General features: G+C 55.1%; 1 protein-coding gene across 2 annotated transcripts; it reads right to left on the reverse strand.

Annotated features, from left to right (window-relative positions):
* Positions 1-3,263: 3,263 nt before the first annotated feature.
* On the reverse strand, positions 3,264-14,411 carry NUMBL (NUMB like endocytic adaptor protein). 2 transcript variants are annotated; one of them, XM_020979191.2, is made up of 11 exons: positions 14,158-14,411; positions 13,637-13,880; positions 12,667-12,754; positions 12,173-12,312; positions 11,071-11,145; positions 10,577-10,651; positions 9,970-10,110; positions 6,548-6,737; positions 5,954-6,268; positions 4,736-4,858; positions 3,264-4,654 (listed from the first exon to the last, which is right to left on the reverse strand). In XM_020979191.2, the coding sequence occupies exons 2-11, from the start codon at positions 13,832-13,834 to the stop codon at positions 4,032-4,034; spliced, it is 1,968 nt and encodes a 655-aa protein (XP_020834850.1). In that variant the 5' UTR covers positions 13,835-13,880; positions 14,158-14,411; the 3' UTR covers positions 3,264-4,031. The 2 variants fall into 2 exon arrangements, with proteins under 2 accessions (XP_020834850.1, XP_020834858.1); XM_020979199.2 differs by lacking the exon at positions 13,637-13,880.
* Positions 14,412-15,061: the final 650 nt, after the last annotated feature.

The raw sequence follows: 15,061 nt of genomic DNA on the forward strand, positions 1-15,061 counted from the left end.
CACAGGCAGGGTTGGTCCCTGGACTTCTGGGGCATTGGCTCTCTCCCCCTAATCCCTGTTCCCATCTAGTTTGACTAGTCTAATATCTAGTATTAGATATTATTAGTCTAGTATTAGTCTAATATCTAGATAATCTACCTCCAAATGGTTTAAGACTTTAGGCAAGTTCTTCTGTCTCTGGGTTCTTTCTCCCTTGGTGAGTAAGGGGTTTGAAGAGGAGCCTTTCATCCTCTAAATGGCTCTTCTTCAGATTCACTGTGCTTTGGGAGGCTTCTGTAAACTTCATTTTCCTCATCTGTGTGGACCTTTCCTGACTCTCCCATTTTGTGAACACCTGCTCCCTCTTGAAATCATTTTGCATTTACTTATCTGTAAACACGTTATTTTCCATTGGAGCTAGCATTTGTACGGTGCCTGCTACGTGCCAGACGCTTATATAATCTCATTTGATCCTAACAACAAGCCTGGGAGGCAGGGACCATCACATTTCTCATTTTCAGCTGAGTCTGAGAGAGGTTAAGTGATTTGCCCAACGTCACACAGCCAGGTGTGTATCTGTAGCCAGCATTGAACTCGGGTCTTTCTGACTTTAAGCCTAGCGATTGATTTGTTCTCTGTGCCACTTCACCTAGCTGCCTGTAAGTAGACTATTGGCTCCATGAGGGCAGGGACTTTCTTTTTTCCTTTTTTGTATCTCTAGCATCTACTACCCACCTGGCACATAGGAAGCATTTGGAGCTTAATGAATGCTTATTGAATTAACAGTAAGGTTTCATTATCTCAGGAGTGGTTGGTCAGTCAACAAACATTTATTAATACCTACTATGTGTCAGGCACTGTGGATATCAGTCATGGTGGAGGGCTGGAAAGGGCTTTGGGCCCTCATCCCAGCCCTAATCTTGGGCAGCACTGTCCAAGAAAGAAAAGCTAATGCTGACTGGACTGAGTGTGTGACTGACAGTAAGCAAACCCTCCCTCTCTTATTCCTCGGGGATCAGGCTGCGTGCTCCACCTCCAGGACTGCTGTGGGGAAAGCACCATGTGGGGTAGCAGCGAGGGTGCTGGGCTCTGAGGCACTTCCCAGCTTGGTGACCCTGTACCTCCCACTGTAAAATGGAGAGAATACTTCTCTCGGGGTCCTTATGAAGAAATAGGTCTGCAAGCCTGCAAGCTCTAGAGAAATGTGGATTTATTTTTTCATTAAGGAGCTCTAGAAAGGGGGGGTTGTAATTCAGGGGCATTGGGGTCTTTCCTTCAAGAGCGCAGATTTCTTTGGTACTTGCATAAAATGGGTCTTGAAGCATCTGGAGGAGAAATGGCCACGCCCTCTGGGGCAGAGCCACGGCACTGGAGGGGGGCGCCCACACAATGCGTGCCGGCGTTTTAGGGAATGCCAAAATATTTTGGAAATGGCCGTGGGTAAACAAGCGTCTACCCCAGTCAAGCCCCAGGGAGGGCTCTGCAGGCCAGCATGGCCTTAGCCTCCTCCAGCTAGAGCCTTGAGGCATCTCAGATCTAGCCCAACCCCTACATTTTACAGATGGGGAAACTGAGGCACTGTGAGGTTCAGTGACTCACCCAAGGAGCAAGAGGCAGGGCTGGGGTTTGCTCTGGACTCCAAATGCAGGCTTCTGCCTGCTGTCCCACACTGGACAGGAAAAGAAAAAAAAGGGATAGTTCCTCTCTCCTCCCCCTATACGGTGTTTCCCATAAAGACAGAATGTGGTTTTAGAAACAGTATAGGCAGAGTGCCCCCTGTGATGGCAATTGGCATGTAAACTCCATGTTAGAGTTTGCAAGGCCCTTTCCATGCTCTTATTTAATCCTCACAAAAACTGAGGTCTGGAGGGCAGGCATTGTCATACTCATTTTTTAGATGAGAAAAGTGAGGCTGAGTGGCCCAGGGACAGTGGGTGCTAAGCCTCAGAGGGGAGTGCTCCTGCCTCCAGCTAGAGAACCAGCCTTGGACTTAGGAGGCCCTAGGCTTTCCATCCAGCCTCCAGCACTAGCTGTTTGACCCTGAGAATGCCAATTAACATCAGCCTCAGTTTCTTGGACTGTGAGAGCACCTACCTCCCAGGTTGTTGTGAGGCCCAAATGATAAAGTCCTATGTAAAGTCCTCCTCAAACCACAATCTGTCACTTACGAGGTGACGGACCAGGAGTCACAAGGCCCTCAGAGCCCAGTTTGTCCATTTTGCAAATGAGGAAACTGAGGCAGGGAGGGTAGTTGATTTAGCTGAAGTAAGCCTTGGTGGATAGATCTGAACTCGGGTCCTTTGTCTCCGAGGCTGGTCCTCTAAACACTATACCCCCTCTTCCATACCACTGACCCGACCTCATGAGGGCGTTCTAGCTCTCCAGGGCCAAATGGGGTTAATGTCAAATATTCATAGTCCCGTGGAAAAGCCTAACAGTCCAAAGTGATTTAGAACTGAGAGAGATGGTAGAGACCTTCTCTCATCTAGCTGGGGTTTTTTAGATAAGCAAACTGAGGCTCAGTGAGGCCCTTGGGTCACACAGGGGAGGCTCACTCCATAAATCCGCAGAGGATTTCTTCCCAGGCCCCTCAGAGGAGCAGGGCAGGGATTTGACCCCTCTTTGGAAGGTCTCTTCAGGGCTCTTTCCTAGGTAGCACAGGAGACAGCACCTTGGCTTTCCAGGCAGCAAGGCCCAAGTTCAAATCCAGCCTCAGACCCTTACTAGCTTCTTCTGCCTCAGTTTCCTCATCTGTTAAATGGGGATAATAATGACACCTACCTCCCAGGGTCATGCTGAGGTTGCGGTGAGGTGACATCCACACCTAAGGATTTGGCTCCAGGGCCAACATGAAGCCTTCTCTGATTCTCAGCCCCTTTCTTCCCCTCCTCAATTGCCTCCTGTGTATATTTATTGATTGGTGCACAATGGCCTCCTCTGATAGAATGTAAGCTCTTTGAGGGCAGGGACTGTTTGATACCCCCAGCATCTGACACAGTGTCTAGAGGTGCTTAAAAAATGCTGGTTGTCTGATTGCTCAGATAATATCCTAACCTCCTCCTTTCTACCTCTCCCGGCAGCTCCACCGGGGACTTCTGGGTCTGCACTCAGGCCTTCTTCCACCACGCCATGCACTGTTAAGTAGACCCTCCCAACCTGCTCCATGGAGGCATGGTCCTGGGGTTCCAGGAACCTGGTTCCCTGCCTTTTGACATCTCAACCTTCCTGCCCCTCCCCCCAGGCCTGGACATACACAGACAGGATTCCCCCCCCCTCCCCCAGGCTTCTTTATATTCCTCCTTTATTGGCTCTCATTGTATAATACAAATCTGCAGGTTTAGATAAAAAAAAAATCTGGAGATAAAAGATAGAAAAGTCCAGGCGGTGATGGGCGCAGCCCCTGTGCCCGCCGGGCATCCATTCCCTGCTCCCCTCTTGCCTCAGAGGCGGGCACAGAAGTGAGGTAACTGAGCAGCTTTCCCCGAACCCGCCCAGGCTCTGTGCAGGCCCCATACTCGCTTCACTTCTCCCTCTCCCTCACCCCCAGCCCTGGGCAAGAGGGGGAGGCCTGGATGTCCCCTGGGCATTGGCAGTGGCAGCAGGCTGGGCTGGGGGGGGAGCCCCTTGTCTTGTGCTCAGGCATGGACCCCAGGGGCAGGCATCTTTCCCCTCACACACCATCCCTCCACCCCCAGGCCAGGGGAGCAGACAGAAGAAAATAACTCTTACTTGTGAGGGGGGGACAGGGAGAGGAGAGACACAGCCCCTGTTCCCCCAGGACATCAGAAGAGAAGGAAGGAGGGCAGTGCTAGGCCAATTTTGTGTTCTAAGGGGCAGTGACATGGGTCCATCCCTGAATTACACCCCCCCCTTTGCCACCCAAGACCCGAATATGAACTCTTCCCTTTGGACAAATGTGGGTAGAAGGGAGAGGAGAGGACGAGGGTGGGAGGTTCAGCCCCAGGGAACATGGAGCTGGGCAGATGGAGGGGGGAGATGTACAGAGATACTTGGGCTGGACAGAAGGGTGCCCACAGGCTTAGGCCCCCAGGCTACAGCTCAATCTCAAAAGTCTTATGGAGGTCTCCGGAAAAAGGGTTTGATGGCCGCTCAGACTGGGGCTTCCCCTCCAGTGCTGCCCACTGAGCCTCGAAGCGGTCCGCCTCTGGGGCTGGGGGTGGTCCAGGCTCAGGAGGCCAGGGGGCCCCATTGGGTCGAGGGGGTGGCGGTGGGGGGCAGGGGGCAGCCTTCCCAGCCAGGGCCGAAGGCTGGAGCTGGGTGGCCGAGGGGGCAGCAGCGGAGCAGAAAGCATTGGCAACCATCTGGGAAGGTGTGATGCCCACCACGGGCACCTGGGGCACCGGTTGGTAGCCCAGGCCTGGATAGGTGGGCACAAAGGCAGGCTGCATGTGGGGGGCGGGCAGGAAAACCGCCATGGGGGCAGGCGCAGCGGGGAAGGGCTGGAGAGCCGGCGGCAAGGAGGCGGGTGCAGCAGGGGGCCTGGGCCCTGGCAGCCGCTGCTGCTGCTGCTGCTGCTGCTGCTGCTGCTGCTGCTGCTGCCTTTGAGCCTTCGCCACCTGGGCCACCTCCTCCAACCACCGCTCCGCCTCCGAAGGTGTCCTCTTGTGCCCCGATGGTGGTGCGGGCAGAGCTGGCTCCGTCCAGGTGGAGGTCCCTGGGGAAGGAGGGATGCAGGCAGATGGGCACAACGGGGCAAGGCTCAGGGCCCCCCCCCCCAGGTGACACGAGGCGTTACCTGCAGCTGAGGGCTGGGGCCCCGGCAAAGGGGCACCCGTATTGGCAAAGGAGGAGCTGATCTGTGTGCACAGGGCATTGATGCCGTCGCTGTCACTGGCCCCTGGGGGCTCCATCTCCAGCACTGCCAGGAAGGGACAGAGACAATTAGCTACATATTCAGCCTTTCAACAAGCATCCATCGATCCCCTCTTAGGGGCCAGGCCGTGTGCCGGCTGGGGACACAGAGCCCAGGGCAGAGAGAAGGGGGACCAGGAGGACTCTAAGCACACGACTCCCTGTGTGCCCAAGAGACAGCTGTGCCTCAGTTTCCCCCTTTGTGGAAGGAGGGGGAGCAGCTAGGTGGTGCATTGGATACAGCACTGGCCCTGGAGTCCGGAGGACCTGAGTTAAAATGTGGCCTCAGATCAAACACTTGACACTTACTAGCTGTGTGACCCTGGGCAAGTCACTTAACCCCAATTGCCTAAAAAAATTTTTTTCAAATGGAAAAAAAAAAGAAGAAAGGAGGGGACTAGAAAGGAGCCTCAGTCTGGGAATCAGGAGAGTGAGGTTCTAAGCCCTGCTCTGCCTTTTCTTAGTAGACCATCTACAGCACACCCCTTGCCTGCTCTGACCTCATCTGTGCAAAGAGGGCAGGGTTGGCCTGAAAGCTCTAAGCTTCCCTCCCAGCTCCAACATTCTCTGTTTTGGGGCCCTGATGGCTCTGGGGCCCCATTTTTCTTGGCAGAGATATTGGAGTGGTTTGCCGTTTCCTTCTCCAGCTCATTTTACAGATGAGGAAACTGAGGCAACCAGAGTTAAGTGACTTGCCCAGGGTCATGCAGCTAGGAAGGGTCTGAGGTTGCATTTGAATTCAGGTTTTCCTGACCCCAGGCCTGGTGCTCTGTGCTCTATGGTGCCCCCTAGTGCCTTGACTGGGCATACAGCTCATTTAACTTCTGACCTCAGTTTCCTTATCTGTAAAATTAATGAGACAACCTTTAAGATCTCTCGAAGTCTTTAAGTCTGTGATTCTTCGGCCCTCTGGTCCACCCCTTCCACACCCATGCCTGTCTCCGAGCCCTCCCACCTCCCAGGGGTCCCTCAGCCTCAGCCTCTCCTCTGGCCACCTGGCCATACACCCCACCACTTCCCTGCCCCCCAGCTTCTCTCTCTAACCACTGCCCCCCGTGCCCAGCCAGGTGCCCCATTCTGCTGGGCACAGCCTCCCTCTCACCTGTGCCTTTCACCTGGAAGTCCGTGCGCCGCTGGAGGGTGGAGGGCAACTCATTGAGCCTCAGAGACAGCTGCCTTTTGAAGGGCGAGTTCTTCTGACTGAGGGCAGGGAAGCCCCGGAAGGAGCCCTGGCGCACCAGCTGCTCCAGGGGCGCGTGGCGCCGAGGGATGGCAGCGGCCGCGGGGCCCGGAGGAGCTGGCCCTGGCGCACCTGCTTCTCCCTTCTCCCCGGGTGATGTGGCCGCAGGGGTTGGGGACATGTGACCTGGCTGGGCAGGGCCTGGGGTGGGCACGGCGGGCACGGCGGCTGCCTCCGCTGTCGTGGGCATGAGGCAGAGGGAAGTGAGGTGATCCTCTAGCCAGCACCCCCTGAGACTCTGCTTAGGCAGAACTCTGCCCCTTCCCTTCTCACATGGATACCTTCCCGTCTCTCTCCTCTCCCAACGTTCTCGGGCCTGCAGGGCTCAGCCGCTGCCTTGTCAGGAAGGCCCCCAGCTTCTCTCTCCTGCTGAACTTCTCTGACACTCCTCCCAGGAAGGCCACCCCCCTGGACCTCCCAGTATTCCTGGCTCATTTCCCAGGCCGGGCCACCCACCTTTCTTCTTCTCTGGTAGCTGCCGCTCAGTGGGCCGGCTACCCCCAGTGAGGCGGAAGGAGCCCTCCCGGGCAAAGCTGGTGCGGCTGGCATCAAAGGCAGCTGTGACCCCACACTCCTTCTCCCTCCTCTGCTTCCTCTCCAGGCAGGCAGCAAAGGCACACCCCACAGCGTGGCTCAGCCGCTCACCCTGCAGGGGCCCAGAGAAACAGGGGAGAACCAGGGTCAGGGAGAGGCCAGGGACCCACAATGGCCTCATTGGAGCCAGATGGGACCTCCGTGGCCACCACTGCAGCAAGCTTGGCCACGACCAAGACGCCCCTCTGCAAAATAATAAGCGATAGCCCTGAAGCCTTTCCTGGGAGACTGCTACTGGCCTTAAGGCGGCCTGGGAGACGCCTCCAGTAGTCACCTAGCTTGTCCTTTAGCTATGCCAAGGGCTGCCTCTTCTCTCTGCTCAGCCGTTGCTCCTAGCTCTTCCTTCCCTTCGAGACCAGGCAGAAGCTGAGGCCTTGGGCTTCTTGAACACAGCAGTCTTGGGGGTCCTGCGCCAAGACCCCAGCCTGGACAAACAACCCACATTCTTTCCACTGGTCCTCAGGAGGCCTGGGCTTGGCGCTGGGAGCCCTGCTGGCCGCCCTCCTCTAGATGTCCCCAAGCCTGCCTCGATCCCCTCTAGAATGGGTCCTTCAGCACCGAATGCCAAGCTGCCACAGCCCATTGCTGACTTGGGTGGCATCTGTAGTCTGGGAGAGTCTGCAGTGCTGTCCAACCATACCACAGCCATAGTGGAAAGGGGAAATGGATTATTGGGAAGTCTAATAGAGGACTTTATATTGATTCTTTTTCGGTGCTGAGGGGGCTAAGCAGAAGGTGAAGAGAATGATCCTGGAAGCAGTTTGGCAGAGTGAATAGAGTCTCATTCAGAGGGACCTCCATTCAAATGCCTCCTCCGATGCCTTACCTTTGTGACTTCGGACAAGTCACTGTCCCTCCCTAGACTTCAGTTTCCCTTTCTGTAAAGTGAGAGGATTAGACTCCTGGACCTCCGAGGTTCCTTCTAGCCCTACAGCTATCTGTGCAACCTTGGGTGAGTCCCCTCTTCAGGCCTCAGTTTACCCTATCTGAATAATGAAGGAGATGGACAAGGCCTTGGAAGGACCACTCTGGATCAGGCGTGTCTCAGGGAAAAGTCTAGGGTAGAGGGTCTGTCTGGGACATGCTCAGTGGGGTGATTTAAGGTCTGACATTCAAGGCTTTTTTTTTTTTTGCCTGGCACGCAAGGCCTTCTGCTATCTGTCCCTACTCTATTTCCCATACTGCTTTTTCCTCTACACTGTCTTCCAGTCAATCTGGAATTTTGCTCCCCAAAAGAGCACTGTGTCTTCCTATCTTGGCTCATACGGTTCCTATGGCCTGCCAGAAATGTTACCCGCTCCACATTTCATCCCCCACCCCCCCAACCTCAGCTGGCTGAATCCTTTAAAACGCAACTCAGATACAAGCACAGATCCAGAGCTGGAAGGACCTCACAGGCCACTGAGCCCAACCCCACATTAAGGATGAGGAAACTGAGGTAGCCTGCCCCAGGGTCCCTAGGACTTTGCATACCACTCGTATTTGTCCAGTTACTTCTGCTCATATCTCAGCAGCCCACTAGGCTGTGAGCCCCAAGAGGGCAGGAAGCCTATGGAGACTTTGCATCTCCACCCCAAATCCCCCTAACCCTGGGCCATCTAGTGTGGTCTGCGCCCAGAAAATGCTTAGGCTGGGAGGTGGAGAAGCAGGGACAAGAAGGAGGCAGCCCCTCCCTCATCTGTTAGGTGGGGGCCAGGGAGTAGCATGCAGCCAGCCAAGTCAATGCATCAATGAGGGGGCAGGTCGGGGAGCTCCTGGGGAGAAGAGGGCCCCCAGCTCACATCGATGGGCTTGGAGCCCGTCAGGCACCAAGAGATTAAACATCCAGCCCAATAGATGGTCGAGTTGGGGCTCCCACCCAGGCCTCCCTGCCTCTGAGGCCAGTTTGTATGTGCAGTGATACCATGCTGACATTTGCTGTGATACACACATACACATACACATATACATATAATGCATACGTATATACGTATTATTGTTGTTCAGTTGTTTTTCAGTTGTGTCCAACCCTTCGCGACCCCATTTGGGGTTTTCCTGGCAAAGATCCTGGAGTGGTTTGCCATTTCCCTCTTCACCTCATTTTACAGAGGAGGACACTGAGGTAAACGAGGTTAAGTGACTTGCCTAGGGTCACACAGCCAGTCTGAGGCTGGATTTGAACTCAGGAAGGTGAGTCATTCCTGACTCCAGGCCTGGCACTGTATCCACTGTGCCACCTAGCTGCCCCCTACAAATTTATACATATATATGAAATACATATAATATAGATTCTCTATGTATATATGTATCATGCTGTCTCTATGTTATATTGTATCTCTATATATACACCACTCACTGGTATATTGTATCTATTGCATATGGTATCTATTATAAATAATTGAAAGTGATTAAATGGAGGAGGGGATTGGATTTTGGCAATAGATGGCTCTTGAGTTGAGCTTTGGAGAAGCCAAAGGATCCCAGGAATCGGAGGTGGGGATCGAGAGCCCTCCAGCCACAAGGGAAGGTGTGCTAGCCAAAGGGGAGTTGGCCAGTCTTTTAGCCTGGGCTGACCAGAGGCTGCTGGACCCTCACGGCGGCAGTAAAAGCTGCCCACAAGGTAGGAGGTGGGCTCCCACCTCCGTTTCCAGGCTTAACTCAGAGAATTCTCCTCTGTGACTTCTCCAGGCCAGCTAAAGGAGCCTCGTCACTGTACCCCATACTCAGCACCCCGAACAGCTAGTATGGCATGCACTCTCTCCTCTTGTAATCCCTAGCTTGGGGGGTGGGGGTGGGGGGTGGAACAAACATTTATTAAGCACCTACTGTATTCCAGGCATTATGCTAAGCGCTTTACAAACATCAGCTCACTTGATCCTCATAACAACAGTTGAGGAAACTGAGGCAGATAGAGTCAAAGGACTTACTCAGCATCACACAGCTGGTGTCTGAGGCTGGTCCCACTGTGCTACCTAGTGGCCTCTAAGGCACTGTTCAGGTCCCATCTCCTACCCAATGATGTCTTTTCTGTTCCTGCCCCTTTCCAGTTGTTAGTGCCCTTTTCCTCCAGAGATTATTTTGTGTTATTTTGTATGCTCTGTATTTACTTTTCTGTGTACTCATTGAGTCCCTCAAGGTAGATTGTAAACTACTCAGGGGGCTGTGTTTTCATTTTTGTCCTTGTATCTCCCTCCAGCAGGCAATACAGTGCCTTATACGTAGTAGGTGCTTAATAAATTTCCAGAAATTTCCACTGGGATTCCAGGGGGACCAGGTTGGTCTTTTATGGCTCCAGGGCCACTGACCGAGTCCTTGAGTGCCAGGAAGCAGTGGCATATCCAGCGTCGGGTGGTGCCATCCCTGCAAATGTAGGAGAAGGCTTTGTCTAGGTTTCGGTCGGGGGCACAGAATGAGACTTTCTCGATGGTCTGATCCACCAGCAGGTCCTAGAAGGGAGGACAGAGAAAGGTCGTCAGGGCAGCAGACACAGGGCATTTGAGCAAGAGAGGCCCTTAGAATATATGTTTTTTTAAGAACATCATTTTTTTTTTTTCAGAACAAATGGTACATATTCTCTAGAACAGGAGAAGGCCTTAGAGCAATTTTTTTTAAAAAATATCAGGGCTGGAAGAGACTTTAGCAACTAGAATACAAGCCCTGCATTTTACAAGTAGAGAAATTAAGACCTAGAGGAGGAAAGAGACTTGTCCAAGGTCACAGAGTAAGCTGGGCTGAACTGGACACTGTCCTACTGTCCAAGCCTCTTTCCATTAAGTAGACCAGGTTGCCCAGAGAGATATGAGACACAGGTATCAGCTGGAGAGGCGTGGGGAGGGAATCCTTTCTGGGCATGTAGTATCAGGGCCAGAGAGGAGGATGGGAATAGGAACAGGGTGGGGGGGAGGGGAATACCTTGGTTTTGTCATCCACCACACGTAGCCCATCTGCCGACACCCACAGCACAGATTTCACGGATTTCCTCCCAGTCTGAGGGAAGGAAAGGAAGACTAGGATGAGAAGAATAATTGGGATGGGGGGGGCACTGCTCTCCCAGCCTGGCTCTGGGTCATGAGTACTTACTCTCTCACTTATTAAGTACCTACAGTGTGCCAAGGACTCTGCTAGGCCCTGGGGATAAGGACAAAAGTGAGACAGCCCCTGCCCTCAAAGAGCTTACATTCTGTGGCAGGAGACCACATGTGCACACACACATATACATATATGTATGTATAATGTCTATAGACAGCTCTAAAAAGGAACACAAAACAGATCGAGATAACAATGGTGGGAGGTGGTGCCAGGGGCGGGGCAGGAGTTGGGTGGGTGGGGGGGTAGTGTCAGGGACCAGATGGTGACTGAGCTGTCTTTAAAGAAGCCAGGCATGCTAATCAGGGATTCTCACTCACCGCCTTCAGTTTCTTCACGGCATCTTCACACACGTGCATGCCTCGGGACTCTTCCACCTCTACGTGGCCAAGGTACTAGGGGAGGGAGGAAGAGGGCCAGGATGGTACCTCCAGCACGAACCAACTCGGTTCCTGTCTCCCCAGTCCCCTATCCCCTGCTGGTCCATCCTGTCCCTCTCTATTTTCTCACTGCCTTCCTCTTCACCTCTCCATTCCTCCCCATGCCCTAGCTCTTCACGCACTAGGCTGGGAGCCCGTAAGACCTGGCTTCCAATTCTACCTGAGATTCTAACTAGCTATATGACCCTGGGCGGGTGGATTAACTGCATTCAACCTCAGTTTCCTCATTTGTAAAATGGGGATAATAATAACACCTTCGATCTCAGAAAGCTATTGTGAGGATCACGTGAGATAATGTATATAAAACACTTTGCAAAGCTTAATGAGCTATGCAAATGTCATGTAGAGCAATCATCCCCATCTCTCCATCCCTTCATCCCTCCTGCCTCCATCCCTTCATCCCCATCTCTCCATCCCTTCATCCCTCCTGCCTCCATCCCTTCATCCCCATCTCTCCATCCCTTCATCCCTCCTGCCTCCATCCCTTCATCCCCATCTCTCCATCCCTTCATCCCTCCTGCCTCCATCCCTTCATCCCCATCTCTCCATCCCTCCTGCCTCCATTCCCATCTTCCATCTCTCCTCTCCATTTCTTCATACTTCTCTCCATCCCTTCATCCCCATCTCTTCATTCTCATTCTATTTTCCACCTCTTTTCTCTCCATTTCTTCATTCTTCCTCTCTCCATCCCTTCATCCCAATCTCTCCATCCCATCATCTCCCATCTCCTCAGTCCATTCATCCCCCATCTCTTCATCCCTCATCTTATCCTGGGTTGCAGATTGTCAGAGCTAGCAAGGACCCTGGAGTCATCCAGCCCAATTCCCTTGTTTTATATATGGGGAAACTGAGGTCTAACACAGAGAAGGAATTTGTACACAGGACAGGAACTAGACCATTGCTCTCCCAACTCCTCTGGGAGCCCAGAGCTCTTGCCCAGCAGATGTTCCCGTGGCCCCGCCCTGGTGCCCCCCACTCTCACCCTGACTGGGAAGCTGCACTTGCCCTTCCGAACAGCATCCTCATCGGCCTGCCATTGGTGCGGGCGGGAAGCCTCAGGGACATAGGCTGGCTTCCTGCGCCGTAGGCTCTGACGCAGCTTGTTCATGGTGCCAGCGCCGTCTGGGGGCAAGGAGGGTCCTCAGGGTCAGGGGCCAGGGGTTGGAGCACCAGTGTTGGTGAAATGAGGGGCGGTGATTGTGGGGGGTCTTAGTTCTGGGCATGTGGCTTCCGATGGCTGCATCTGCCCAAGGACCACCGGGGAGGCAGCTGAGGGGCTCAGACACCATATGTATCATTTCTACTGATTGGGCACTAGCCTTCCCCAGGTAGGGTGTGAGCTTTTCCATGGGGGCTCTTCCCTATAGACTTTGCCTCCCTCCCGGCTCCCTCCTAAGACACCTCCCTCAGTCTCCCTGGCTGCCATGGGCTTTCCCCAAGCCCTGCTTCCCATCAGACTCTGTTGCACTCACTCACCGGGCTCCGTCCTGAAGGTTTGGGGGGGCCCCAGGGCCAGGCGAGGAGGGGCTGAGGACAAACGCTGATCGGCCCTCCTGGGCCTTTCCTGCCCAGACACAGGACCAAGATGTGAGGGCCTGGGGTTCGCTTATCTCATGGGGCTCCCCTTGCCTGGAACACACTAACCCCTGCTCCACCTCTGTGACCTTTGGCATAGGCCCCTGGAAGGGACCAAGGAGGCCTGCCCCTGCTGCCTTGGCCTGTCTGACTCCTGCCCTGGTTGCTACAGCAGCAGTTACCAGGGAGACCATTCCCATAGTTAAGAGGCCCCAGGAATGAGGGGGTAAGGGTGTGTGGGGGGGTGCTGTACCCTCCTAGTTACCCCAGTTATCTCTCAGGGACACCCCTTTCCATGGGCCTGGCTGACAGTGGCCCATTTAGTTTTTATCTTAGATAGGGTGTGGGCCCAGAAATGAGCATGGCTCAGCCCCTTAGGGGAAAAGAAGGGGCTGGGAGCTTTGGGGGTACAGAAAGAAAGCCTGGGTCTGTTTCAACTAAGACACACCCTTAGCGAGACAGACACTCTCCCAGAGGGACAGCCACACACAGATTGGGTGACAGAGCTGCAATCCCACAGGCACCCACAGTCCCACACAGACAAGCAGTCACACAAACCCAGCACACAGACACAGTTCGAGGCCTGTAAGCTACAACCACCCTGACACACAGCCTTAGCTATTAGCCACACATGATCGCAGACACACAAACATACAGGCACAGACTCCCGCAGGCAGAATAGAGGCAATCACAGAAATCTACAATGATTGCAGCACAGGATACAAGATCACACGTTATCCCTCACACATAGGCCCAGGGAGAGATCACTAAACCCACAGAGGTACAGATACCATCCCAGCCACACAAGCACATCACTACAGCCATGGAACACACACACACACACACACACACACACACACAACACACACACCCCAGGACGATCACACAGGGCACCCAAGAGCAGGCGGAGACATCCGTCCAGCACAGCTGGCTTCGAGGGCAGGGGGCTAGTGATGCTGAAGGTGACAGGTGACAGGGAGACGTCTCTGGTCCCTCCTGTCCATGGGCCTCCCGGGTCGGGTCGGATCGGATCAGACCGGATTGGGGTGGGGGGGAGGCTGGCCCGCATTGTCCGCGGGTGGGGCCCTTACGGAGTCGCCTCCACAACAGCTGGGCTGAAGCCGAGGACAGCCCGGGTAGGGACAAAGGGGCGGGGGCTGGATGGGGAGGGGGGCCGGGGCGCTGTCTTTGCGAAGCCCCCCTCCCATCCACCGGCCTCCTCGCAGCACCCCAGCCTTCGCGTCTCCCCTTCTCCGAGCCCTCCTTGGGGTCCCTTCATCCCCGGGTCCCCCCATTTCATCCCACTCCATCCCATCTCACTCCATCTCACCCCACCCCACCCCACCCCATCCCATCCCATTCCGGCCCAACCCCACTACGCAGGCCGCTTACTGCGCTCGCTCCGCTCCTCTCGGGGGCTGCCGCCGCACTCCGGGACATCCAGGGGCCCCGGCGCCCCCGCCTCCCGCGGACCCCGGCGGGCCCTGCTTCCCTCCAGCCCCGGCCCGGCCCCGGGACAGCTCTGCAGCAGCGGCGCCGACTGACGGAGTCCGGGCACAGGGACGGAGGCCGGGGGATGGTGGGGGCCGCACACGCACGCGCCTGCTCGGCTCCCGGGAGGATTCCATTGGGGGGGCTACCCCCCCCGCCCCAGCCCCGACTCCCCCTCACAGCGCCCCCTTCGCCCTCAAAACCCCGCCCCCATCCCCGCCCATTGGCCCGCCGCCAGCTCCATATGCAAAAGAAGACCTAGCCCTCCCCGCCGCCACGTCCGACCCAGCCGCCTGGGCACGCCCCGTACCCCCCACGTTGGCCCGCTGCCCGCTCAATCTCCCCAACAGAGCCCACCTCCCCCATACTGGCCCACCGCCCACTCAGTATGTAAAAGACACCGCCCGTTGGCCCAGCGCCTGATCAATATGCAAAACAGTCCCTCCTCCCCCTGCGCTCCTAAACCCCGCCCTGGGCCGCCCCCCGAAAATATTTGTCAGTAACAGTTGCTTCTTCCAGGCCTTGCCCAGCCAATCCCTGGGTTCCGCTCCACTGTGCCCTTTGACTCCAGGACTCCTCGATCGGGAAGTCCACAATAGCTTCTCTTGTCCAGCCTCTAACCCCGAGCTCCCCAACTTGGGGGGGGGGCGGAGACTTGAGGGCACATTTTTAGATGGCGGTGTGGATCAGGGTTCTGGGAATCTTTCTGGCCAAGCCTGATTTTAGGGCCCTCACCTGCTCCTGCAGCCCCTTGGTGCTTGGGGGAACCTTGGTCGTGGGGGAATATGTCTGGAAAAGGCAACTT

This window comes from Phascolarctos cinereus, unplaced genomic scaffold (assembly GCF_003287225.1).
Source record: "Phascolarctos cinereus isolate Bilbo 61053 unplaced genomic scaffold, phaCin_HiC Scaffold_726;HRSCAF=1367, whole genome shotgun sequence".
Taxonomy (NCBI): domain Eukaryota; kingdom Metazoa; phylum Chordata; class Mammalia; order Diprotodontia; family Phascolarctidae; genus Phascolarctos; species Phascolarctos cinereus.